The sequence below is a fragment of the Diadema antillarum genome, unplaced genomic scaffold, assembly GCF_040938485.1.
Source record: "Diadema antillarum isolate AM-2024a unplaced genomic scaffold, OU_Dant_1.0 seq00000441_RagTag, whole genome shotgun sequence".
Taxonomy (NCBI): domain Eukaryota; kingdom Metazoa; phylum Echinodermata; class Echinoidea; order Diadematoida; family Diadematidae; genus Diadema; species Diadema antillarum.
This window is the reverse complement of record NW_027271416.1, coordinates 434,565-460,580: the sequence shown is the minus strand read 5'-3', so window position 1 is coordinate 460,580 and position 26,016 is coordinate 434,565. Positions and strand designations below refer to the sequence as shown.

Here is a 26,016-nt window from a genome sequence, read left to right as displayed (position 1 = left end):
GCAGGCCCTCATTTGCATAAGTACACTGTTACAGCAAATATAAGGCCAAACACATCCCTTCACTCTGCTCGCGATGGCTGGCAGCACTCAATATTGCTTTCAAAACATGTGCTTAGTACCAGGATTACTTGACTACTGCGCAGGTGAGAAAAACCCACCTTCAGTGTTTGTAGTGTACAATGAGTATACTTAACACTCCTGGATCCTGCAAATCTCAAGGTGTACTGTACATGTACACTGTATACCATGCAACTGTACACTGAAAGTGCTGACAATCACACTTTGGAAAGATTGCAATGAATTAACAATGTTCACATTGTGTCAGTTAGAACTGAAAGAAAAGTTCTAAAGTGATATACATGTACTTTGTAGTATACATGTACATTGGCCAGACTCTTACAAATCATACCATTATTACACATGTACATATGTACTAAGACTGGTTTAAATGAGGAATTATTAAAACTAAAGTTGAGAATATTGAACACACCATCAGCTGTCAAATAAGTAATGAGATTCTCCTTTTTTTTTTCCCCTCTATCCCTCTATAATGTATTCATATTTGTCCAGTCCTTGCTCCAGTGAACATTTTAGCTATCAGATGTACCATTCTCAAGGCATCTGGTCAGGCTAGAATGCACGTAATTCTCTTTGCGTCCGAGTACGGACAGCCTCCAAGTTTTGTTATGGCCTATTACAGCTGTTATGCTTTGCTGGCTTTACCTGTTTGAGTACCGTCTACAAGGTCTCTCATAAGCACCGTGACTGCCAAGGCAAATTTTTTGACAGTTTGAAAATCTCACACGGCATTCATGGCAATCACGGCCTGTCGCGTTTGCTCACCCGTTTTGTCCATGGTGGCCTGAAATGGGACTGCAGTGGCCACTGGAAACGTGGTGTAAATGTAGCATTAGTTCTTGTCACGATAAAGATACTCATTAGGTATTGGTAGTGTCTGATTCTCTTACCTTTCTCAATCAGCTGTTCCACCAGCTCCTTGTCACCTTCCTTGATAGCCTGTAGAATGAGGGGCATCACTGGGAGTTCTTTCCCATCCAGCGGTAGGCTTCCCCGCAGCACCTTGGCAGGGTCTGAGTTCACCCACTTCCAGTGGAAACGGTCCGGATCGTCCTGGTAGAGGGAGGACGGACCGCAACCCCTAGGCAGCGACTGGGCCAACTTGTCGCCACCTCCCCCACCCCCTCCAGCTCCATGCTGGCTACTGCTTCGCTCCTTTTCCTGCAGCCAGACAGTCTTGAAGTACTTCTTCATGTGCAGGAGAGCCAGATTGAGGCTGTCGCGCAGCTCTGCACATTCTGGGTCTTCAGGTAGCTTCAGCAGAAACTCTTTGATAAAAGACACTGCCTTCTTGAAATCTAATATGAAAAAGAGATTAGACAGTAATTTGGGGTTTTTTTGTGAACATCGTGTAATATATGTGTATGTGTGTGTGTGTGTGTGTGTGTGTATGTGTGTGTGTGTGTGTGTGTGTGTGCACACTGGCATTTAATCTGGAGGTCACATTCTCCCCTGATCAAATGCTCATTGGGAGCATCTGTGTATCTGTGCATAGATCTGTACAGGTATGTTCATGGAATATTTGCTAAATTACAGCAAGCTGATTAAAAAAAAAATATTTAAAAAATGTATACAGTGTACATGTAATACATTGTAATACAAAGAAATTTGTGTTCTTTATCATGGTAGTGTGCCAGTACTGTGCAGCCAGACAACTTTACATACATATCGCAATTCAGGAAGACATGTCAGAAAAAGAAGAGCTTTTCTCACCGAAAAGTGTGAGAGAAAAACAAAATCACATTGGTATCACATACATTTTTAGCCAACTACACAACCCAAAATATTGTATTGTGACATACAACTTTAAAGGGATAGTATAGTATTGGTTGAGGTGAGAGGATTCAGCTTTTAACTTTTTGTGAGATACTTAGAATTCACTTATATATTGCAGAATTCACATTCGATAAAAATTGATGAAAATTTGATGAATTTAATGAAAATCTGTTAAGAAAAGGCTGAGATATCCAGCAACCCTCATAAAGGTGGTTCACACCTTTTATTAGGATCACTTTGTTTCTGATACAATGTATTTCAGTCATTTCAAAATCAATTTTCATGAAATTAACTATATATCACTCTTCTCATTATCTCCAAAATTCATCATAAAAAAATGTTGAAAACTGGTCACGGAGCCCCATCTCAACTGAAACTGTACCATCCCTTCAAAGGAAACAGAAGTCCAAGTATAAAATAATGTGAATTGACTGAAAGCAGCAATATTATAACTGGATATTAGGTGTAAACTACTGTACTACAATTATATTGAGTGCACTTCATGATGTTATTATGGACAATGGTACCGGTACCTAGAGAAAGTAGAAAGAAAAATCATCACTTCACATTTCCACTTTTTTTACACATATTCACTTTTCCTGCATTTCAAATGAAATAGGGCTCACTTGACTTGCCTCTTTCAGAAAGCAGGAGGGGGGGGGGGGGGATAATTTATCCACTAACACATGTCAGTAAGAAGTCAATTGAATGGGAGCTTGCTATGAAAAATGAAATTTTGTACAATTCGCCTTATATTTTCTTTTGTTGTCCACAATGATACCATGAACTGCAATCTTCTTGTCCAGCAATGGTGGCACCAAAATTTCAAAAATCCATAATTTTTCAATCATGGCTTTTTAATTGGTTGGACTATCTAATTTTCCTCTTTAACTTCCACTTGATATGTTCTACTCATATTGCTGGTTTCACTCAATATACATTAATTCCTATCTGAGCTTCAGTTGCCTTGAACAAAAGTACTTATGAGAACGCTTGCATACTTCAAGCCCTCACTTGATGCACTTTAAAAAGCAAAACATGCTTGTACTATGCAGTTTACACAAAGGCTCAGAATTCATCTAAAATACTATGGTCATAGTTGGAGTTTGCTTACGTGACAAACTGAAATGGTCTACCAAGAAACCTGTCTGGCTGTTGCAATTTGCCAGGATAGTGAGCTGTTTATTGAGTATTTTGAAATCTAAAGTGTAACGTAATCTAAATTGTATGACTTTTATTACCCACCCTCCCCATCATCATTGCACTATCTAGTGCAGAGGTAGAACAATGTGATGATCGATTGTGGCCAAACATTACAGAAAGGGTTGTCATAGATCAGGAGTTTGAGCATATCGCTCAACATGCTATGCAACATCCTTAAGAATTGGCAACATGCTCAGAATAAAATGTGTTCAAAAATGTATTCGCAACATGAAGTTGCAAAATATTGCGTGCTACATGATTGTGATGTGCACTTTGCGCATAGATTTCCGCAATATTGTCACATTCAGGGCTTGCAACATGCTCAAATTTCAAATTGTGGACCACCCTGCAGTATTTTCCAACAAGCTGCATGCAATGCACTCTCCTGCAGAAGATGTAAATATGGATACTGTATAGCCCATTTTGAAAATTAATTAAGACATTACATAGCAATTATGATCGGACAAGCTCTGAGATTGCAATACCATTGCCTTAATACCTTTTTAGACTGATATTTCACATTTTCATCATTCTTTTTTCATCTTATATGCATATTGTACATGTTAAAGGTTTGGCCTACTATATCCTTCTGCAAACTTAGCAGATTTTGCATGGTTGAAGGGTATTTCCTCCCAACATCATGTAGGCCTATAATGTATGAAATCTTAATGCTACATGTAGTTTCTAGGGCCTACACCTCTAATGTATTTTGAAATAACAAAAAACTATTAAACTCATGGATCTCACTCCGGAATACGTTTCCCTTTTGGGTACAAACAAAATCACTCTCAAATCTATAATATTGTTCCCTCTCCATCATAAAGAAGTTTTCAGTTTTAATAGTTTTCTGAGGGAAGGTCTGAATTAAAGTACCTGTACTACAGGTTGTACCTCTACAATATACTAGCTTAAAGTGTATCTGCACCCTGAAATTTATTTTTGAGAGGTGTGAGAGCATGTCTTAAAGACCCTAGAGAACATTACATCTCACCACAAAAAATGCCCAAAATCATTAAATATTAAGTTTAATAAAGCAGCACGCACTAGTGCGCACTGCATTAGTTACCAAAAATGAAAATAGTTTCCGCGCATCGACCTTTTGTGTGTGCATGTTTTCTTTGTTTGCCTCCGTCTGCACACAGTATATTGAATACCGGTACCATCTATTGGTATCGCCTGGGTGGACACACATACACGTACGTGTGTCTTTCCAATGCCCGGATAGATCTAGCGCAACATGACTATGTACCTGTGGTACATGTACCGAACTAGCTACTAACATTAGACAGCATTGATCATAGCAGCGGAGCCCCTCCCGCAAGGAGCTTAGCGTTTGGCGATCACGGCTCAATCGACTCTTGATTTACGTTAAAGATGCCTGTTATCTGCGTTGCACCACTTTGCCCGAACACCGGCTTGTAAACCCGAATGTAAGGTTGAGTGAAGAACAAGCCAGCTGACTTTCGACAGCCATTCCGCCTTCACACATCGTCGACATTGGACCGTACAGAACATCACCATCAGAACACCAGAATCAGGCTGAATTTACATGCTAGCAATTCCCTCAGTTTCCATCAAGCCCGTTTGTCTGATCTTGTGAGTAGACTCAACAGTAAGTTACTGAGGTAGGAAGCCGTAACCAAAGATCGTACGATCTTTGCCGTAACTCATGATGAAATGAAATTGGCACTGTCACTAAAAAGAGATGGTCACTAGAATGGTTCCCTAGTCAGAAACACTAACTGTCACTAACCCGTGATGTGAAGATCTAACATTAGGTCTAACGTTAACTCTAAGATGTATACTCTGTTGTGTGGTCTAGAGGTCTAGTAGATCTAGTACCTGGTACTTTTACGTAACAGGGTTAGTCCTAGGTACTAGACCTATCAATGATTAGATCTGGGAGTCTAACTTTAGACCCCTATAACGTTAGCTCGACCAGACGCTGTGCAACAGGCATATGAGAACTACGATATAATGTTTTCTTTTTGACTTTTAAGAAATGTGACCTTTACGAGGTTCGGGATATTCCCTACAGATGTAGATCTATGTGACAGAGAAAAGATTTCATGCATTTTCACAATTTCCACTGTAATGTCGGGCATGGCATGGGAGCGTTTTGCATACCATTGCAATGCATAGACGTTATATTACCAGTATGGAAAATTTCAAAGAGGAATACTTTGCTCCAGATACCATTGCCAACATATTGTGTCACTGCCGTATCTTTAGGCATGAAAGACACTGCACTGTGATACACCATCTTACAATATTGCTGACACACCACACAGTGAATCAGTTCGGGAAACCCACTCACAAGGGGGGCTCCTCCTTATAAGTAACCCGTCCCCCTTATAAGTAACCCCCGGGGCACCCCTTATAAGGAGTCTCCACGCTTTTTTGCAATGCAACGCGAAAATGAAAGGACTGCGGCAATTCGCTTGATTATGTCCATAAAGCTTCACAAGTTTCCTAGTTACTCACGAAATTTGAGCAAAATTGGTTTGAGGCATCATATCTAAAATCATGGATTTAAATGCGATGTCAAACGACCCATGCAAATGCTGAAATGCGAGCGATTACTGGCGTGAGTGTCGCCAGGCGCGGCGGCGCGGCAATGCTTGAGTGCAGATGTGGCGACTGAGTACGAAAGTCTCCGTACTCAGTCGCCACGTCTGCACTCAAGCATTGCCGCGCCGCCGCCACTCACGCCAGTAATCGCTCGCATTTCAGCATTCGCATGGGTCGTTTGACATCGCATTTAAATCCATGATTTTAGATATGATGCCTCAAACCGATTTTGCTCAAATTTCGTGAGTAACTAGGAAACTTGTGAAGCTGTATGGACATAATCAAGCGAATTGCCGCAGTCCTTTCATTTTCGCGTTGCATTGCAAAAAAGCGTGGAGACTCCTTATAAGGGGTGCCCCGGGGGTTACTTATAAGGGGGACGGGGTTACTTATAAGGGGGACGGGTTACTTATAAGGAGGGGCCCCCCTTGTGAGTGGGTTTCCCGAACTGGAATGAAGAGAGTCATTATATGTATAAATGCAAACCAGAGAATAGATGCAGATGCCTACTCACGGTTACTGCACTACCCGTACTATTAGATCCTACTAGAACTATGCATAAAATGAAACATGGCTGTGGACTCATTAAATTAACCCCAGTGAGCCCAGTGCGCTCCATCATACACAGTTTACTTTTTTAGTGGAACGCTTTGCGTTCCAGCTGGTCACAGATATGGACTCATGAAACTCAAAACAGCCTCTTACCCATCAATGAATACAAACATGTATGCATATTTTCTCACTCCATCAAATGGAGAAAAAAAAATCAACTCAAAAGATCTTATTAGTCTAAATAAACGGTTAATCAGCCAGTGTGCTAACAGTTACAGTTTACACACTGTAGAAAATCTACACTGTGTCACTGCACTACAGATCAGAGCAGTATATACACACAAGGCCGTAGACGCGTAGTGCAGTTGTCGACAGCACAGCAGGGAAATTCGATTTAGTAGCATGTTGGTATTTCGATATTTCGAAATGCTGCTCACCTTTGCCTTTGATAGTCATGATGTCACCTAGCTCATTCCATGATCGGCAAGCAGCGTAATGGATTTATTCCACGGCACTTCTTCAATTTTGTAAGCATTTCAAAAACGGGCAAAAACAAGATGATACTAGCCATATTCCGCATGAAGGTGATCCATCGTCAAGAAGTAGCGTCCCGTTGTGCGGCGCCGTTGCTTATTGATGGCTAGCTAGCTGATGATACCGTGTGTGAGCGGATTGCGGAAATGCGCCAGCGCTTGGAGCTGTACTAGTAAATGGATGGAACAAAAACACATCGAATGGTGGCGCAAAACCTGAAATTAATTTCGGACTTTTGGACAATAAACCAATCAAAACCAACGATCTAGGACCGTACAGTGAAGAAAATGATTTTAATAGCTCCAAGACAATTTTTAAAGTAATAATATAGAGCCCCGGGATTGTAAATGATTATAAATGGCGGTCTTCTGCCTCTGCAGTGATAAAGGATCTCATAAACTCCACACAAACTCATATAAGTCTATCAACTAGGGTACTGATTTAATAACATTTCGGTAAGGCCAAGTAAAAAAAGAAAGTAGTTTCTCGTCCGGGTTTTTTGAGCAAGGCGATGAGGGAGGTCCTTACTATTTGATATCTTACTATTTTTTCGAGTATCGTCAAAATGAAAGTAATATGTGTTTCTCGTCCGGTAATTCTGAGAAAGGTAACGAGAGAGGGCTTTACAATTTTCTATATTCAATTTATGAAATGAAATATCACTCTGGTAGCTGTGTTATGAGACCAGGTCCCAAGTGTACGTCTTGCCTGCACTCTGTGCATTTTCAAACAAATAGATATATTTGCCATACTTGAAATGAAACTTCATGCATGCAGAAATACATTTGCTTTTTCTTTCCACTACAGATGTCAAGGGAAAATGACCATCTTAATACTGGTATTTAGTGTTGTAGGCCTAATGGCTTTTCTCATACCAGTGTACTTGCAATTCTGATGTATTGTGCTATTAATTGAAACAGATTTTTTTTTTCTATTTTCCTTATCCGAGGTACTTTATTTTTCCACATATCTTCGCATATTTACAATCACATTATCTGCAAGTATCCAAAAGGCATTCAACATAATCATTATGATTAATTGAAACAGATATAAAACATGTATTTCAACAAATGTACGATTGAAATAAATTCCATGATATTCAAAACACTGCTTTATTTATTGGTGTTTGTGACTTTTTGTGTCCACACAGCTGGTATGTATATGCAGTTCTTCACAGTACAATTGTAGCACATTCAACTGGAAACTGGCTTGTATATACAATTGCAGATGGATGTCAAAATGATGCTGATATGGAATTCTAGCATTAAACATTTTAAGATGTTTCTTCATGTTCTAAAAAGACATTTGATAATCACTCATTATTTGGATGATGAATGATTGTATAACGGACACTACAGACAGATGATACCACTCACGGCTGTGTCCATGAATTTACATCGTGAAGAAAAGTATCCCGCAGAAATACGAGACAAACCAGAATCCGTGGAAAAGTTATTCATTTTGTAGATACACCCATTTAATAATTCTACATTTGCTGGAAAAGCGCATTCATTTTCTCTTCAAAATAGAATACATCGCCGTGACAGACCAGGGGATGGGGACCCTGGACAGCTACAAACACGCACACTTTGCCGATATACGGTGCGGCACGGCCACTGCACTGGCACCGTACCTTCCGACACTGCACACACATGCACATAGTCACAATGACATGAAAATGTATACAAACTCGATACCGTACAATCCTCACAAGCATTTGTTCAGTACAATTCATCCGCTTAAAATATGAGAAACGGGGAAAAATACGAACAATGCGCGAAATATGCGTGGAATATCAGCGATTGTTCGCAAAAAAGTTGCCGCTATCGCGTTCACGACGTACCGAGTGCGCTGTACATCACAGCCCAGGCCGGCCCGCCGCCCATCCAACTACATTTCGACTGCTTTGTGGGTCATTCCTTCTTGCCGATCGGCCGAGCTCGCAGTGTGAAATGCATACGTTATTACATACGCACTACAGAAGCTACAGCTGTACTATATACAGTTTACAGCTAAGTAGAGGACGCAAGGCGTAAAAATTAGAAATGAGACGTCACGATTGGTAGGTGAATTGTCGATCTTTTTTTTTTTTCGGCGGCCGAAAAAATAGTAAATATCAAAAAAGTCGATGCGGCAACTGAAAATCGATGCGGGCGGGGAGCGGGCTGGGACGAGAATTATGAATTTCTTGGTATTTTCAGCGCCATTTTGAAAATAGTAAATAGTAAAAAAATCGATGCGGCGGCCAAAATCGATGCGCGCGAGGACGAGAAACTGGTTTCTTTTTTTACTTGGCCTAACATTGATCTAAAAGTTTGAGCCCAACTCAAGCGCTGAGAGACATACATGGCAACCCGAAGCTACCATCCTAAAACTATTCTACTAGTAGTACACGGCTCTTCAATTGCACTTGCCAACTCTTTTTGTTTTTCACAGAACCATCGTGCACAGAACAGTGAAGGATTGTAAAGAGCTGCCAAGTACAGATATCTAAAGATGCGCTCCAGCGTCATCTCCGTTGTAATAAATTAGCTGTACAATCACATCACATAATACACTGCTAAAGTGATCTCTGTTCATCGCCGAATAAGAGTTGTTGGGTTTTTTTTTTTTTAATCATAGGCCTAACCGAAAATCATATTCATCATCCAGATCCAGATCCAGAGCCAGATCTAGCCAGGAACTTCATTCAGCGTCTGTTTTCTTGTATCTTGTATCATCTTGACACCGTTAAAGTAGCATTCATCATCATGGTCACGAGAGACAATATAGGGCCTAAAGATGGAAGAAACAATCTTTAACTCGAAACATTACCGAATGAATGTGCGATTAAAAATTCTTGTTTAAAAGAAATAATGCATTTGACATCATAAGAATACTACTACAGCACCCCCTTTTCAATTCAAGTCAATTCAGTTGAATTCGTTCATTTCCATTTCAAATCACAATAACAACATTAAACATCCAGTGTTACAAGATAAAACATATGAAAAATCACAAATACAAAAACACAACAAGATTACAGACATAAATTGTTACAGATTACAACAGAAAAGAAGTAACTGAATGGAAAATGGTGTATGTGGTGCATGTGGGGGTTTGTTTATCGAAAAGTTTTGCTGTTCAGAACTTCCCCTCTCCCCTCTTGCTCTCTCTTCTCTATCTCTTGTTCCCCCTCTCCTTCTCCCTCTCCCTCTCTCTCTCTCTCTCCAGAGTCGTCTTTGCGAGTGTATTTATTCCGCTGCCAGATTATTTAGAGTCGTGTCCATTTTATGTTATAAAATCAAGTATTTTCTCCTGATATAAAAATTAATGAATTAACCCTTAGATAGAAAGAGAAACAGATTTCAGATCAAATATGCTCGGTCTTCTATTGACATTTTTGGTAATGTGAGTGCTCGTGACATATCTTTGTTCATGCATTTGTACTGTAGGCCTACTAGTATACCCGCTGCTACGAAGACGTGGTATGTGAATGAGATGCAAATGTCGGCGCGAAAATTCCTTAGTACGCGCGGTGAAATTTGGAAAAGTGCATGCACCCATGCAGCGTACACTGCGCGGGATCAGCTGTCTAGACGTGTGACGCGCAGAGTTCCTGGAAAGTTGGGTCAATAAACTTTACAGGGCTTTATAAAATTTACAGGTCGTCGTAGCATGCATAAAAGGATTTGCAATGTGCATTTAGGGCCTGCGTATTGCAGTTTGTAGCATATTACTAAGTAATTGTGAATGAGGTGTGGAAATGGCAACTTATGTTGATATCATTTCTTGGTTTTAGTATCTTGTTGTCGATGCTTTTCCGGACTTGCGTGTTTGGTCGTCGGGATAATTAATTTTAATCATAGGCTTAAAATGTGTGCCAAAGGTTTATTTTTCATTTATTATTGATAATACAGCAAAGCCATATAGTGAGGGGCTGCAGGCTTGTCATAGGCTACCTAATCATCACAAATTTATATATAATATTGCCCCCCCCCCCGAAAAAAGCTTCTTAATCGATATTGTTTATGATTGTTAATGTCTGCAGCTATAGTAGCATTCAAGTAGCATGATATATATGTCTGCAAAATAAAACAAACAAAAACAATAGTTATCATTTATACGATTTAAATGTTGTAACTAGGACCTTCCAGTGTTCAAGTGCCAGTCTGCTTCAATCGCGATCTTCGTTTTCTGTTTCTTTCCACAAAGTATACCAAGAAATACTTCATCGTCGTCGTTATCATCACCATCATCATTATCGATTATTACCATCTCAATCACTGCCTGCCAATCTCCCGTCCCGGCCACTGACTTCAACCACCCCATCACCACCGCGAATACCACCACCACCACCACCACCACCACCATGCACCACCACAAATCCGTCCAACGTCACTACTGTTCTTACATACCCACCATGCGATCATCGAAGAAAACCGACTACAGGACTGTGTCGAGTACTAGATCCTGTGACAAGATGTAGCAACAGATAACGTAGAGGGAGCAATGCCGCTTTACTTTTGGGATGTGACCAATTGCTGTGTTTGGACACCTCCCTGGTTTGGCAAAGTAGTAATACACCTGGGGGGCGTTTCATCAACGAGTTCGTCGGAGTTTTCACCGACAAATTTGCTATCAGCCAATCAGACGCAAGAATTTCATTAGCTTTTGATAGTTGTCAGTGTAAATCCTTGCGTCTGATTGGCTGATAGCAAATTCGTCGGTGAAAACCTCCGACGAACTCGTTGATGAAACGCCCCCCTGGGGGGCGTTTCATCAACGAGTTCGTCGGGGGTTTTCACCGACGAATTTGCTATCAGCCAATCAGACGCAAGGATTTACACTGACAACTGTTAAAAGCTAATGAAATCCTTGGTCTGATTGGCTGATAGCAAATTCGTCGGTGAAAACTCCGACGAACTCGTTGATGAAACGCCCCCCCTGTACTCATACACTTAGTTTACGGTGAGTAATATCTGAGTGTATATTATCTCTTTGGACCCATATTACCAATGAGGAGGTACTAAAACCTCCTTGGTGTCCATAGCAGTGATATCGCCACCATAGGAACACGGTTTGTGACATACATCGCATAATAACGCCAGTGTAATTGTGAAATCCCAGTGATTTTTGTCATGAAGACATCGATAATCAGGATACTGAAATGAGGTCCTGCACTTCGATATCATCTGACGTATTGAAATGATAACGTTTCAGTGCGTCAGTTTGTAATCAGTGTAACCATTATTATCTCGCTGACGTGTTGTTGGGCTTGCAGGAACAGTTACGACATAATAAATCTGTTACATAATAACTGTGTATTGCGAATCATCATCTCCCTAAAAAAAAAATCCCTGTTCTATTCACAATGAGTAATGGAAGGGTATACTGTAAAAACTATAGTAATTAATAAAATAAAATCAATGGGGGTTCATTTCTGTGTCTCTTGATCTGTGGTTCAATATTACCATATTGTTCAGAATTTACTTCAGTCAATATTCTGTGCTCACTTCAGTAATTATTTCTTATCTATTGGTTTTGGGGGGAAAGCATAATCACAAGCTCTGCTTTTAGCTTCCCCTCCGTTTTCAACGTTGCGCAGTAAATAGCATGTATACGTTTATTAGTATCTATTTCTTCCTCAATTCATCGGTGTTTATATTGTATTTAGACGTATTGACAATATGTATTTTATTTTTATATTATTTGGGTTTTTTCTCGTGATATGTTTGAACATTGCCACTCTGTTGAAAATGAAATAAACGAAATGAAACGAATTTCATTTTCAGGCAGCTATAGAGGAGATATCTTCGTAAAGGAACATTTTAGATCGAGGTATGTACAAGATCATACTTTGGATTTTTTTTTCTAAGCCCATTGACAGTGATGGACGGGTGAATCAGGCATCATTATCAATGGTACGCATATTACGATACCACAATGAGTATCACCGAAAAGATTGGTCGGCCTACAGGACCGGCGGAACGGGGGGGGGGGGGGGGGGGGGGGGGGGCGGGTGAGCCCAACTTTTTTTTTTTAAACCCCGGAAGTGGCACTAGAAAAAAAATGGAAAGAAACCTTTGAGAGCAGTAAGACGTTTGTTAAAGTGCCCCCCCCCCCCCACATTTGAAAACGTGGCGCCGACCATCTGGTTGGAAAAAAATGGAAGGGGAGGGGTCTTCGCGTTCTTGACAGTTACTGTTGTTGGGATGTGTGTGCCATATCTTGATACACCTAACAAAACTGTAAATGTATATTATAATAGCAACAATGACTATAAAAGACACACAAAGAGGCCTTTTAGTCACATAGCAATTAAAAATTACACAAACATTGATAATAAACGCACACTTTTGCGTCATACGCACATCCCGCGGTCACCTTTCCTTTTGGGTTTTGCTGGCAAGAAAAAAACAATATAAGAAAACAGAACAAAATATTACTTCCATTACCATTCACAAATATATCGGGAAGATCAGCAACCCCCACCCACCCCATCTTTTTTCTTCCATTCACAACAAAGAACACCCACAGACAGACAGACAGACAGACAGACACACACACACACACACACACACACACACACACACACTTGAATTGTGATACACAATTTTATATACTGACGTTCAGTTCCATAAGCTTCTGTGGACAAGAAGGCCACAAACCTGCGTCAAATTCTTTTTTTATCACGCATTTTCAACTATGGTATGATAGTGATTATAGTGGTTATTGTTTATATGGATTATTTCAAACGTTGTGATGAAATTCACTCAAAAACCACACGGCATCAATCTAATATTTATCCATTTTGTTGCCGAACATCTCGTGCTCAAAAACAGTCGATAAGGTTTCATGGATCTGATTATTTGGAACTCCGGAATTCCGGAAAATCTTAAAAAGCTGCCTCTGCACAATTTCAAGAAAAAAATTTGATATGTTCTTGCTTTCTCCACCTTTTAGTCAAAATATGAAATTTGAATTACATTTTTTTTATTATGTACAATGTATTTTACGTGAGCTGCAATCTGTAGTGTTTTCTCGTATATTAACACGTATATTTGTAGTCTCGTTCTATACCTCGTTTTATTTTGTTTGCTTTGCTTCATGGTGTTATTTGTTTTGTCCTCTGTCTTAGTATGTTTTATTCTCTCCATACATGTTCCCTTGATGTTATTGGTAATTTTTGTAAATTTCAATTTGTGCTTGTTTTGAAATGTTTTATTCTCTCTGTGCTCCTTTTATTTTCAACGTTTAATTTGCAATATGTGTATGATTTGTTTTCAAGAGTACATTCTATTTTAATAAGCCTCTGGCTTTCTCAGAACTGTACCTGCTACATTTTGTAAGCGTTTTATATCCAAACGATTTTTATTACCGAATAAATGTATGAATTGAATCGAATTGAATTGAGTTGAATTATACTCAGATGATGTCCCAGTTTTGCATTCATTCCCTGCACTCACTGTCATTTTTATTCCATGATTGAAATGTTTTAAGTTGTAGGCCATTATTTTTTTTTCGTCATTCATATAATCCTAAAAGGACAAATTTTGTTTTGTTTTGTTTTGTTTGTAACCAGCACTCCGATGATGCAAATAAACCTGGTTTGATGAAAAGCTTCTCAGTCATTCATTTTGATTTAAAAAAAAGTTGTACAGCGGGAGAGTTGTTGTCTCTGATGTGCAAATATCAGAGATCTATACTTTTCACACTTTTTTGCTTCACAAGTTCTTTATTATACTTTACTTTTTTATTTTGTTGAGAACATTCTTAATAAGCAACTCTTGCCAACCATGGACATTTAGTTGTTTACTACTAAACCATTATTCGACGAAATGATTATTGTTACTTTTAGATCGACTGATTTTTTTTTTTGGAATTATTTGAATATGAGCTTTATATAAATTATATATAATCCCAAACGACAAAGGAGAAGAACAAAGGCAGAAGTAGAAGAAGACGAAAAATTAAGAAGAAAAAGAGGAAGGAAGTGCTGAAGATGAAGAAATGAAGAAGAGGAAGAAGATTTGTGAAGAAGCAGAGGGAGAAGAAAAAGATGAGTAGGAGGAGGAGGAAGAAGAAGGAGAAGGAGAAGGAACGAGAAGGGGAAGAGGTCGAAGGAAAAGGAAAAGGATTGGCTCAGATGCACTCTACTGGTCCTTTGGGATACTGTAGCTCATGAAAACGAAGCCCTGCTTTTCATAAGTACGTTCGCACGCACAGACGCACACCATAGAAATGACGAACGAAGATCACACACAATTGAATACAGTTTGTAATGTTTCACTATATAAAATGCGCCGCAGTAACGCAGCACGCGCGCACTTAATCGTATGTATTAACCGCCGCCATATTCCTGGAGGAGGAAGAAGTAAGGATTCGAAAATTCTCCAAAATTAAATCCAGCTCATCCAAGACCATCGTAACATCTTATGCCAGAAATCCAACATCAATACTTATTGGATAGACATATCTAATGGCTGAGGCGGAGAAAGTAAACGTAGACAATATAATAACACGGCTATTGGAAGGTATGTATCGCTACTAGTTCCCGATTATTTTTCGATTTTGTTGCTGGGGAGCCGGTGCTGACCGGCCGAATATCCAATCGCATTCAATGGTTGACGAGTTTGTGTTGATTGTTAGAATACTCTACCCATTAAAGTGACATGTGAGACCGACAAGATTTTAGTGTTCTTTGCAATTTTCCGTGCCGTGAAGTGGCAACAAGATTGAGAGGGACACATATACTGTTTAATCGGTTTGACGTCTGGCATTTAGATTGTTCCCGGCGTCATAATAATATTCTTTTCGACATTCATTTAATTACCCAACAACTGAAGAGGACGTAGAATTAGAAACTAACGTTAGTGCCCCGTTCATATTCATTCATTGAGGGAAGTAAGGTTCGGCCCGGCGTTAGAATTTAACGTTAGTGGTCTAATTTACTAGTTAAATAGGGTTGGGTTGTAACGTTAGGAGAGTGGATCGTATCAGCGGACGCTTTTTTTTTTTTTTTTTCATGGCTCTGAATTTCATACTTAGTTAGAGGATGAAATTTGGGCCAAAAATAGTGGTCACCAGTTTTGAGTTAGGCCTACCGTAATTCAGGAAGTCCTGAAAATTATGAATTCAGCAGAATTACGAAAATTATTCTCACCGATTTTTGGAAAATAGAAAAGTTGTTTTTTACTATGCGGTGAAAAATCACATTATAAATCCGGACACAATTTTAATAGGCGTCTAGTAGTAGAATAATCAATTTAAAGGGGCCCTGAAATCCAAATGTTAAATGCATGTTGATTTGTGTTGATTTATGATAGAATCATAAGAATGGCTACCCTCAAGGCTCAACATCACTTTTGTGGTAGGCCTTAAACAAATACATATCTAGAAACATTCCATAGGCCCTAGATTTATATTTTAAACGATTTTTTTCTTCCATTTTTCTTGAGATTACTTGGGAACGCCCACAAAAAAATCCTTCCAAACTAATCAATATTAATATTCTTGAGATGACATCATCTGTCAATCATTGCTGAAGTACTGAAGTAAATGTTTAACAAAAGACATTGGAATTGGATATGGAATGCACCTTCCTCTCGACTCGGCATAATTACATAACTTGCATGTTTCTGTCATATCAATGTGACTAACAAAAGACATGGCGAGGGAACATGCAAGTTATGCTGAGTCGAGGGGAAGGTGCATTCCAATGTCTTTTGTTAAACATTTCAGTACTTTACCAATGATTGACTGATGAGGTCATCTCAAGAATATTAATATTGATTTAATAGTTTAGAAGGGTTTTTTGTGGGTGTTCCCAAGTAATCTGAAGAAAAATAAAAGAAAAAATTGTTAAAAATATATGGAATGTTTCTAGATATTCGTTTCACCACAAAAGTGATGTTGAGAGTATCATAATAGGGTGTCTGAAGCATTTTTACAACTTTTGAAATTCTCTGAAAAACGAATTGTGAACTATTTCATATGAAAGAGAATTACATCATTAAGACACATAGGGTTCAAATTTCATGGCGAAATGATGTTTCTATCTCGAGAAATTTAACTTTCAAATCACAGCAATATTACCCACTTTTTCTGTCGAGCACGCTCGAAATGTGTCGAAATCATTACCCCAGAAAGTTGCATTCGCGTGAGGATCTCAAGCAATCGGATAATGAGCGTACAGCAGTTAGAAAATACGTGTAACAAGCGCAGAAGCCACTCCCCCACAATGTCGTCACTCCGCATGTAGTGATTGTGTATGTGTGTGTGTGTGTGTGTATACAACGTGTCCATAACCCTTTACATACCACACACGGCGCAGTTGTTTACATTGCAGACCCACGCACGCAACCCCATCACTACGATAAAGCTAGCGCGAAAGCATGCATGTGCGCTGCAGAGCGAGGATGCCATATGCGCCAGCCGACCGTGCCCATCATGCCTTTATGCACTTGTCAATGTAATGACGCACCCCACTACCCCCGGACATGGGTGCGTCATGGTCATTTTTTGACTGACCACACGGGGTTTTTGACGCACCCCCACAGTCACTTTTTGACGGACCACACGGGGTTTTTGACGAACACCACAGTCACTTTTTTGACGGACAACACGGGGTTTTTGACGAACACCTAGGTCACTTTCTTGACGGACATCCTCGGTACATTTGACGCACCCCGTAAATACTGAAAGGATTTTTGCATACGCTTTATTCACGCAATTTCATTTTCTTTCGGTTCGTAAACACAATTTGTCAAAGTTTCGGCAAGTTTCCCTTACCCTGGCCCTGTAAGCACCGTACCGTCATTCACCGTACATCACTCTGCTGCTACGATATTCCGAATGTATGTGCATGCAATCCATAGTCACCTGGCCATGACTTGTCTGCAGATGCGCTGTATGTGCGCGGCCATTAGTCCGGTTGAATGCAACACATGGACGATGTACGTTCGATGAGGAATAACGAGCGCGCTGCTCACTTGCGAATTGCACAGCCATGACAGCGTTAGCGAGCGAGTCGCGCACCACTAACACTCGACTTGCCTGCTACTGATACTATACTGCAGGTACGCGCAGTACGCACCACGCAACGGTATACCAAAGATCGTATACGGAATTCCGTATACGATCTTTGATTTTACTATCTAGTACTGTGAGGTTGAAATCGTTATATCGCTAAACAGTCCGTCTGGCTTGAGATTGAATATGCATGATTTCATGAGTTTGTTGGAAAGAAAATGTGAGGAGAAAGGGTGGCTTTTAAATCATTTGCTTGCCAGATTCGGGCAAGCATTTTTCCCTCTTATAGGCCTACTCCAAAACGCTTCCCGACTTTGATTTTCACTTGCCGCGGGAAAGCGCTCACTGTAAATTCACTCGCGGTACGTACGTACGTGTATCCGGTACTGGTAGCGTGCAAAAATGCGTGCAGTTTTCCATAGCCAAGTGCACACCATGACGCACCCCTCGGTTCAGAATAATGCGTGTTATTTTCCGTAGCCAAGTGACGTACCATGACGCACCCCTCGGTCAAAAATTTGACGACAATGATGGGATTTTGACGCACCTCTCGGTCAAAAATTTGACTGACATAGCTGGTAAAATGACGCACACCTGGGTCACAAATTTGACGGACCAAACGAGGAAATGACGCACCCATGTCCGGGGGTAGTGGGGTGAGTCATTACATTGACAAGTGCATTACCACAGCGTGCGCAGTGTTGCCTCCGGCAGCTAGCCTCGCCACCGTGCGCCAGTATCAGTACATTTACTCAGTATGTAAGCAGCTAGCTTGCATGCACGGCACATGCAGTGCACAGGGAGCATACTAGTAATCGCCCAGCAGCCATTCGCGTGAAAGTGATGGGCAATTCCACGATAACACCGTGGCACTTTTGAGTATAATTTCACTCATCAAATGTAAATAATAATCAAAATGTAACACTTGAGAAAATTTTTTTACTGTGTATCTATGCATATCGTCATAAGCAATTTTGAAAACAAAAGAAAGGAAGAAAAACTGCTGTGGTAATTACCACTGTAACACCGTGACGCAAAATGGACATGGGTTTTTATGCACTTTGTTTACTGACAAAACTCTGTGAAGTTAATGAACATTTTGACAAGTGGATCTGTTCATTGGATGTACTAGAGACTCAATGATAATAATGAAGTAAAATTTGATTAAAGAATCAATTGACAGGAAAACTATGATATAGATTTTAAATAAGTGCACCGTAACACCGTGACTGTAACACCGTGACCTCTGAAATGTGTGTAGAAAACCTATGGAGAATCCTGTTGTCTTACTTTCAGCTCATAATGTTTCTCCATTAGGTAGAATGAAATGATGATTCATGATGAATGTTTGACATCACAGTATAACACTCCAGATAAAACAGAAAATTATTGAAATCATAACAGATTTTAAAAAAAAAACCAAAGTAAAGAAAAACTTTGCACTGTAGTGTAACGCCGTGACATGCCATACGTTTGTACACGTTACAGTCAGGAACACTGCTCTTTCAGTAAAATATACTTTATGTTTTGAGACATAATTCACTCTATCATCATTGAAAGCTAGTTAAATATTTCTGAGTGAACTTTTAGGGTTTACAACTACTCTTTAAAAGTCCAATTTGTATACTTAAGATGACATACAAATTTGAAACTTTGATTTTAATACCTTTGGTCACAAAGCCAGGTGAACCCACTTAGCAATTTCAGTTGCAATAAAAAGAATCATTCAAGCAATTTGTGTGGTACAAAATGTACGATACTTATTACTCTTTTTCAAAGATGTACTGGAAAATGAACAATTACATGCACATAAAAATGATTACAATGCAAATTCTCATTTATACACATAAATCCTAGTGAGTGTGGCTCTTTTAATGGTGAAACTTGTAAGATTGTGCACAGCAACATGCACAAGAAAGTAGTTGCAGTGAGATTAACTTTTGGTGGACACATTGATCTAGCTTCAGTAATTCTTTAGGATACCACGGAAGCTGCAGCAAGACTTCTGAGTGTTTATCATGTTAGGAACACATCGTCTGTCGAGAATGAGAAGGGCTTTAAGTTGTCTCGAACACTATGGGTTTTGTGATCACTTAACGTCCTTATCATTCTCAAGCGACGACATTTGAGTCTACAAAAGAAGGGTCAAACCATGTGATGAAATGGTCAATTATGATAAAAATATTAAACAAAGGTTATTAACTCAACTGAAACTGTTGCCTTCACCGTAATTAAAAGTTCAAAACCTTCAGAAATGTTTGCTCTGGATAGTTATGAATCTGGTAGGTGGCACACTGAGTGGACTGCTTTCATTTTAACCCACCATGTGCTCTCAGTGTTGATTAGCATATCAAACCCCACTGCATTGTAAACACAGTTCTCGATTTCTGGCAAAGAAAGGGTTAAAATTGCATGATGCTGGCAACAAGTACAAGTGATAATCTTTGTGGATATAGCCTGACCCATCTGTTATGAACAATCCTTGAAAAACCTCTATCTTTTGAGTAAATGTGACAGGAAATCAGATGGTCATTTCAACAGTTAATTATTATGTGTAATCCGGTATGTGTCCTGTGTTATTGCAATGCAAGTCACGGTGTTATAGTCACGGTGTTACAGTTACTGTAACACCGTGACACATTTTAATCAGCTTTAATTAATTAACAAAATGAGTAACCATCATATTAGTACTTGTATATGGTAGCTACATGTGGTCATGATTTGGGCTATCAAAATAAACCCTTTTGTGTTTGTAATTTTCAAACAATACTAAAAACATCAGTTTTTACTGTAACACCATGACATTATTGATGATCGTATTTGCGATGTTCGCTGAAGCTTAACACATAGAAAGTCTTGCACTTTGATGATTTGGTAATGATGTTCAACCCTTAAACTCTGAAAACAAAGGCAAAATTTTTACCTCTTTCATTTTCTCATGCTACATTCATTTAACTTCATTATATTTTTCAGATATTTATGTCAAATTTAATTATGCTGATTTTATGCACATATTTAGCAAAGGTAATGATGTAATTTTTTAACAAGATGGTCAAATATGAAAAATTCAGTCCTTAAGCTTTCATTTGATACCAAAATGAATATGAGATTTAGCTATTTTGAAAATTTGATGGTCATGTCCACTTTATCGTGGAATTGCCCTGATGCCAAAATAATTACCACCATCCATAAAAGCATCATTTTATCACAAAAGAACCTATAGGCTAAAGCAATCTTTTAAAAATATCCTCGATTAGAAGTTATAACAGTAGCAAATATCGATATTCGTAACTAATCTCGATCGTACTCACAGTTTCCTGTTCAATCGTGTCTTCCACGCGTAGGCCTTGTATACAGTAGGCCTACGTACAACTTGTTTGTTTGCTTAACTCATGTGATAACTGCCACATCGGCTGTCTGAGAAAAGCGAGAGTCAATGTTATCAATAGTGTTTTGTTTGTGACTGTGGTTGTTTGTATAGCTAGTCTAGCTACACGAAGGCACATGGCATTTAGCATTATCCTTTTGTAAATTGTGGAATTGGTGTGTATCAAACATCGTGCGTTGATTGCTGTCGACCAGGGCAGCGCAGTTTGCAACACAATTAAGCGGCCCGGTTCACGTTAGTGACAGGGCTTGCAGGCCCTGCCTGGCGGCCCAACTGTTAGAGCTGCATGCCATGCATGCCTGCAGCTGCTGCTGCGATGCCGTAGCATTTTTTTTTACATGTCATCCCAAATAGGCATGATCTGGAATAAGATCAGTCAAAAACACTAATAGAAATATATATAATTTAGTTGAGTATGGTGCATTTGGTCTTAGGGGTATAATCATGTCACAAATTTGGTGTCCTAAAATGGTCAATTTTTTAGGCATATTGTTTAAAATATACATGAAAAATGTAAGGCTTCATATGATTTTATCTCCACTGTCTCTCATATATTTGGGCTACATATCCTGAAAGTTTTAAGTCTTAATTATGTTTAATTTTTGAAATAGGGCTAATCAAACCTGTAATCACCTTAAATCTCTGCAGTATTGTAAAAATACACATATCATTTTCTTATGTGTTGTTCTAATGAATCCTTGTCTTCATTTCCTTTCAACCTGTATAAGGCTAATCAAACTTAATCACCTTACATTTTGTAAATCTCTGCAGTATTGTAAAAATACACTTATCATTTTCTTCTGTGTTGGTCGAATGAATCCTTGTCTTCATTTCCTTTCAACCTGTATAATTCTTTCTTTCCTTCCTAATCATCTTTGCTTTCATCCTGTTTTGGTTCATTTCTAATTTTATTCTACCTAGTGCGTTTCTGTTTTCAATCTGTACTTTTCTCTTCAATGCTTTCTTCTTTACTTTTCCAGCTTCTAAATCCATCTCTCCCTTGTTTTTCTCTGCCATGCAAGTTTTTCTTCTTTCTTTCCTTCCATTATCTTTTAGTTAACTCTCTATTTTGTAAACCTCTTGTTTCATTTTTCCAGTTTTTTTTTTAATCTTCTTTCATTTCCTGTTGTTGTTATTTTGATTTTAAGGCGTGTGTCTTTCAGTTGTGAATATTTACGCCTAATACCTACTATAATTTATACTAGTGTCTTGTTTTCCTTTATAAGAAAATGAATTCAAATTAATAAAGGAGAAAAAGATATATGCTGCATTATTGCCGCAATCTTGGAAATTCTAAAACAGACTGTCATCACCGATCATGAACCTTTTCCCTTTCCCTTTTCCCCCTTTTCTTAGCCTTTTTTAAAGGCCTTATATTCTTTCACCCTTTTCTTTTTATAACCACATTTTTCACAATCTTCTTTCATGCACACACACACACACACCCTCACTTTTTTTTCTTAAAAAAAGAAACAAATCATTTATTGATAAATTTATGTTAGAAAAGAGAGGAATTATAGAGGAAGGTACAATTGAGGAATTGTGGACAGTCATCAAGTAGCCAAGTAACCAATGTGAATTTGGAGGAAAAACTCTAAATTTTGACCATTCCCAGCTCTTGTTTCAGTCCTAGTTTCTTATTTTTCTTGATAATATTGCAATGCACTCCTTTGGGAACTGCTCTTACTTTCCTCAGTACTTTAGAGCCAAATCATCCCTTTTTATCTCACCTGTGCCAAAGGCTCAAGTGAGCTATTGTGATTGCTCTGTGACCCAGCTGTTACACATGTATACGAAAAAGCCGAGCTGAGGCCGGCCTCAGGCCGGCTCCAGGTCGGCTTTTTCGTATACATGGTCACACAAAAGTGGGGCCGGCCTGAGGCCAGCCCGGCTATATGTGTAAACGGTACCCAGCCCGAGGCCGGCTTTTGGAGCTGCGGTTGACTGGTCACGTGACCTTCTGCAGGGGGGAGAGCGCGGTAGAGTATCGAAACCAAATTCACCGAGCGAAATATTTGTTTACTTAAAGGGGGCTCCTATGGCAGAGTATGGGAAGGCGAAGTGAGGCCGGCCTTGGGGAAGCAGGGTCCATGAGGAGCGTCGTTGCTTGAGCTGGCCCTGAAGCCCATGTGTAAACGGTCCACAAAGCAGCCTCAGGCCGGCCACGAAAAGCAGGCCTCAGGCTGCCTTTCGTGTGTAACAGAGGTCCTAGTCCGATGTCCAGCTGGCGTCTTGCATCATGCATCTTCTGTCGTCCTATGTGCGTCATGCGTAGACTTTTTACATTTTCATCTTCTTCTTAAAAAAAGCCCATGACAGATTTTCACCAAACTTGGCAGGTAGCATCCCTAGGGCAACAAGATCTCAATTGTTCTAATGGCCACCATGCTCATCCCCCCCCCCCCCAAAAAAAAGAAGGAACCTTTAACAATTTTCTTCTCTAGAACAAGAAGTAATAGAGCTAAGTTGATATTATGAGTTAGTACATTGATGACTGCAGTTTCAAGTTTGTTCATGGCGGATTCAGGAGTGCCCCCTTGGGATGTGGGTGGGGCATCATATTGGGGCCTAAACTTCATATTTTCATCTTCTTGAAAACCCCATAATGAATTTTCACCAGATTTGGCAGGTTTCGTCCCTATTGGGATAGGATATCAATTTGTTCAAATGGGTAACATGCTCCTGGGAGGGGGGGGGGGGTGGGGGAGGGAGGGGCATGGCAGATCCAGGGGTACTCCCCTTGGGGATGGGGATGTCCAAATGGTGGCCTAATTTGCACATTTCCATCTTCTTGAAGACTTTCTGATGAATAGGGAGATAGGATCACAATTTGTTCAAATGGGCACCATGTTCTCCTTGATTTCCCCCAGGGGGCCCACCCCCCCCCCCAAAAAAAAAAAGAGAGAAATAAATAAAAAATAAGGAGTCTTTTAAAATCTTCGCAAGAACCATAAGTGGGGTAGAGCTACAATATTTGTAAGTTAATACTATGAGTAAGTACATTGATGACTGTAGTTTGTTCATGGGAGATCCAGAGGTCCCCAGGTGTAATGGGCATACAATGGGCGAACACCATTCCTTTTACTTGCCTAAAAGTGGCTTTACAGCACCCAACAGTGTGTTTAAGTAGAGGGCAGTTGCAAGGAACAAAAATTGCAGTATGGAGTCAACATGAAGGAGCCGCTTCAGTAAATGCGTGTTCATCCAAAATCTGGTCCCCTCTTTTGAGTGACTTTTATAGTCGCAACTCAATTTCCCGCTTCCATCCTGAAAATATTGCGAGGAAGTCTCAACTTCTCTGATTGGCAGTTCTATTTCGAGGGGCAAAATGGGTTGGGCATGCAAGACACATGATGGCAGTGAGGATGACAGTCAAGCTCTTTTCTTGGCCGTGATAGTGGTTGGTTCATGGCCATGATACGTTGCAAACAAGTCCCATTTTTATACATGATCAATTGTTAACACTGTATTACCCTGTGACATTTAAGAAACTGATATTTTGTATACAATGTACACTTGGGGGTAGGGGCAGTGCCGTATATTAAGAGAGTCTGGCCAACTGCTAATTTGGACGCCATGTCGTTACCGCGCGTATTACGCGTCACAGGATTAGCGTGTACGCTCAGACGTAACAAAATAACCAAGCCAAATAAGGGGCAGTTAACAATGGGCATTGCGTATGAGCGCACTTCAGTAACGACATGGCGCCTGTAGATCACGGGACCAGCTTTTGACCAATCACAGGCTTCAAAACACGTAAGCCAAAAACCGAGTTGGCCAGACTCTCTTAATATACGGCACTGGGTAGGGGGATAGCCAACTGTACAAAATTACAGCCATTAAAGATTTTTTTTTAATTTTAATTTTATTTTTTTACATTATCCACCTACAAGTAGGTACCGGTAATAATTAGTTTAAGGAAAACTCTAAGAATATTCAATGTACAATCTGTAAACCTCACAGTTACCTCTAAACTGTTTACCAGTGATAAAAGTGCCATGCTACAATGTACCTAGCAAAAGTCTACAGACCTTGAGCTACACTCCTCAAACTTTTTAGATTTGGTTATCATCAGTGTCATGAAAATGGCTTTCCTCAAAACAGGAATTCATATGGGGATTGCATGTAATCCCATGAGTCACTGTACAACAAATGCTTGGAAGCAAATAGTGGAAAGCAAATATTGTCTTGTTGTGGCATTGAGAGCATTTCCTCTAAGCTGCAGAATGCTCATTATTATGCTGGGTTTTTCATCGGCAGGTTTTGTTTGCAATGATATGTTATCTTCACACATCAAGGTTGTACAGTATTGTGTTCAATGATGATCAAAAGGGCTGAAAACACATGCACAATTTTACCGTTAGACAGTTTTTCCTACTGGACTACCACAATACTTATTATGCAGAGACTAATGTGGATCCTCAACAAAGCCCATCCTTTGCAAATGACCAGTATTTTAAGCATATTAATTCATCTGTATATAGTAGACATATTCTTTCTTCATTAGTTATTGATGTAGAAGGAGGGGACTTCAAAGTGAAGAAGAGGTAAACATCCAGCCATTATTAGCAAACACAAGAATGGCGACTTTCATGTTTGTGCTTGCAAATATTTGAGGGCACTTTTTCTGTCTTCTTTTTAAGAGTTCTAGCTTACAATAGGGAGCCGTAAACTTATTGATGCTGTATTTAAAGCCCTGTGTTGTGCTTTGAATGACATAGTTGGCTGAGGGGGTGGTTGTTATCTCAGTGAGTCAGTGTTTGATACAGGAAAAAATGCTGCCTAAGGAAGGACAGCAGTGTCAACTAGTTTCCTGGTTACAGCTTTATGGCAGAGTTACATGACCAGTGTCCCTGTCTGTGCCATCATGTAGTGTAGATGTACATCAGTGCTGCCACAAG

General features: G+C 39.6%; 2 protein-coding genes across 2 annotated transcripts in view; one reads left to right on the top strand and one right to left on the bottom strand.

The window, feature by feature from the left end:
- Positions 1–6,774, bottom strand: part of LOC139732613 (uncharacterized) — a 33,662-nt gene extending 26,888 nt beyond the window's left edge. Inside the window, exons 1-2 of the mRNA XM_071643470.1 lie at positions 6,618–6,774; positions 969–1,376 (exon numbers count right to left, since the gene is read on the bottom strand). Coding sequence (XP_071499571.1) covers positions 969–1,376; positions 6,618–6,636 — 427 coding nt within the window. The 5' untranslated portion in view covers positions 6,637–6,774. The remainder of the gene's footprint in view (positions 1–968; positions 1,377–6,617) is intronic.
- Positions 6,775–15,042: 8,268 nt separating this feature from the next.
- LOC139732618 (serine/threonine-protein phosphatase PP1-gamma catalytic subunit B) overlaps positions 15,043–26,016 on the top strand; it is a 40,349-nt gene continuing 29,375 nt past the window's right edge. Inside the window, exon 1 of the mRNA XM_071643474.1 lies at positions 15,043–15,230. Within this exon, the coding sequence (XP_071499575.1) occupies positions 15,176–15,230 (55 nt within the window). The 5' untranslated portion in view covers positions 15,043–15,175. The remainder of the gene's footprint in view (positions 15,231–26,016) is intronic.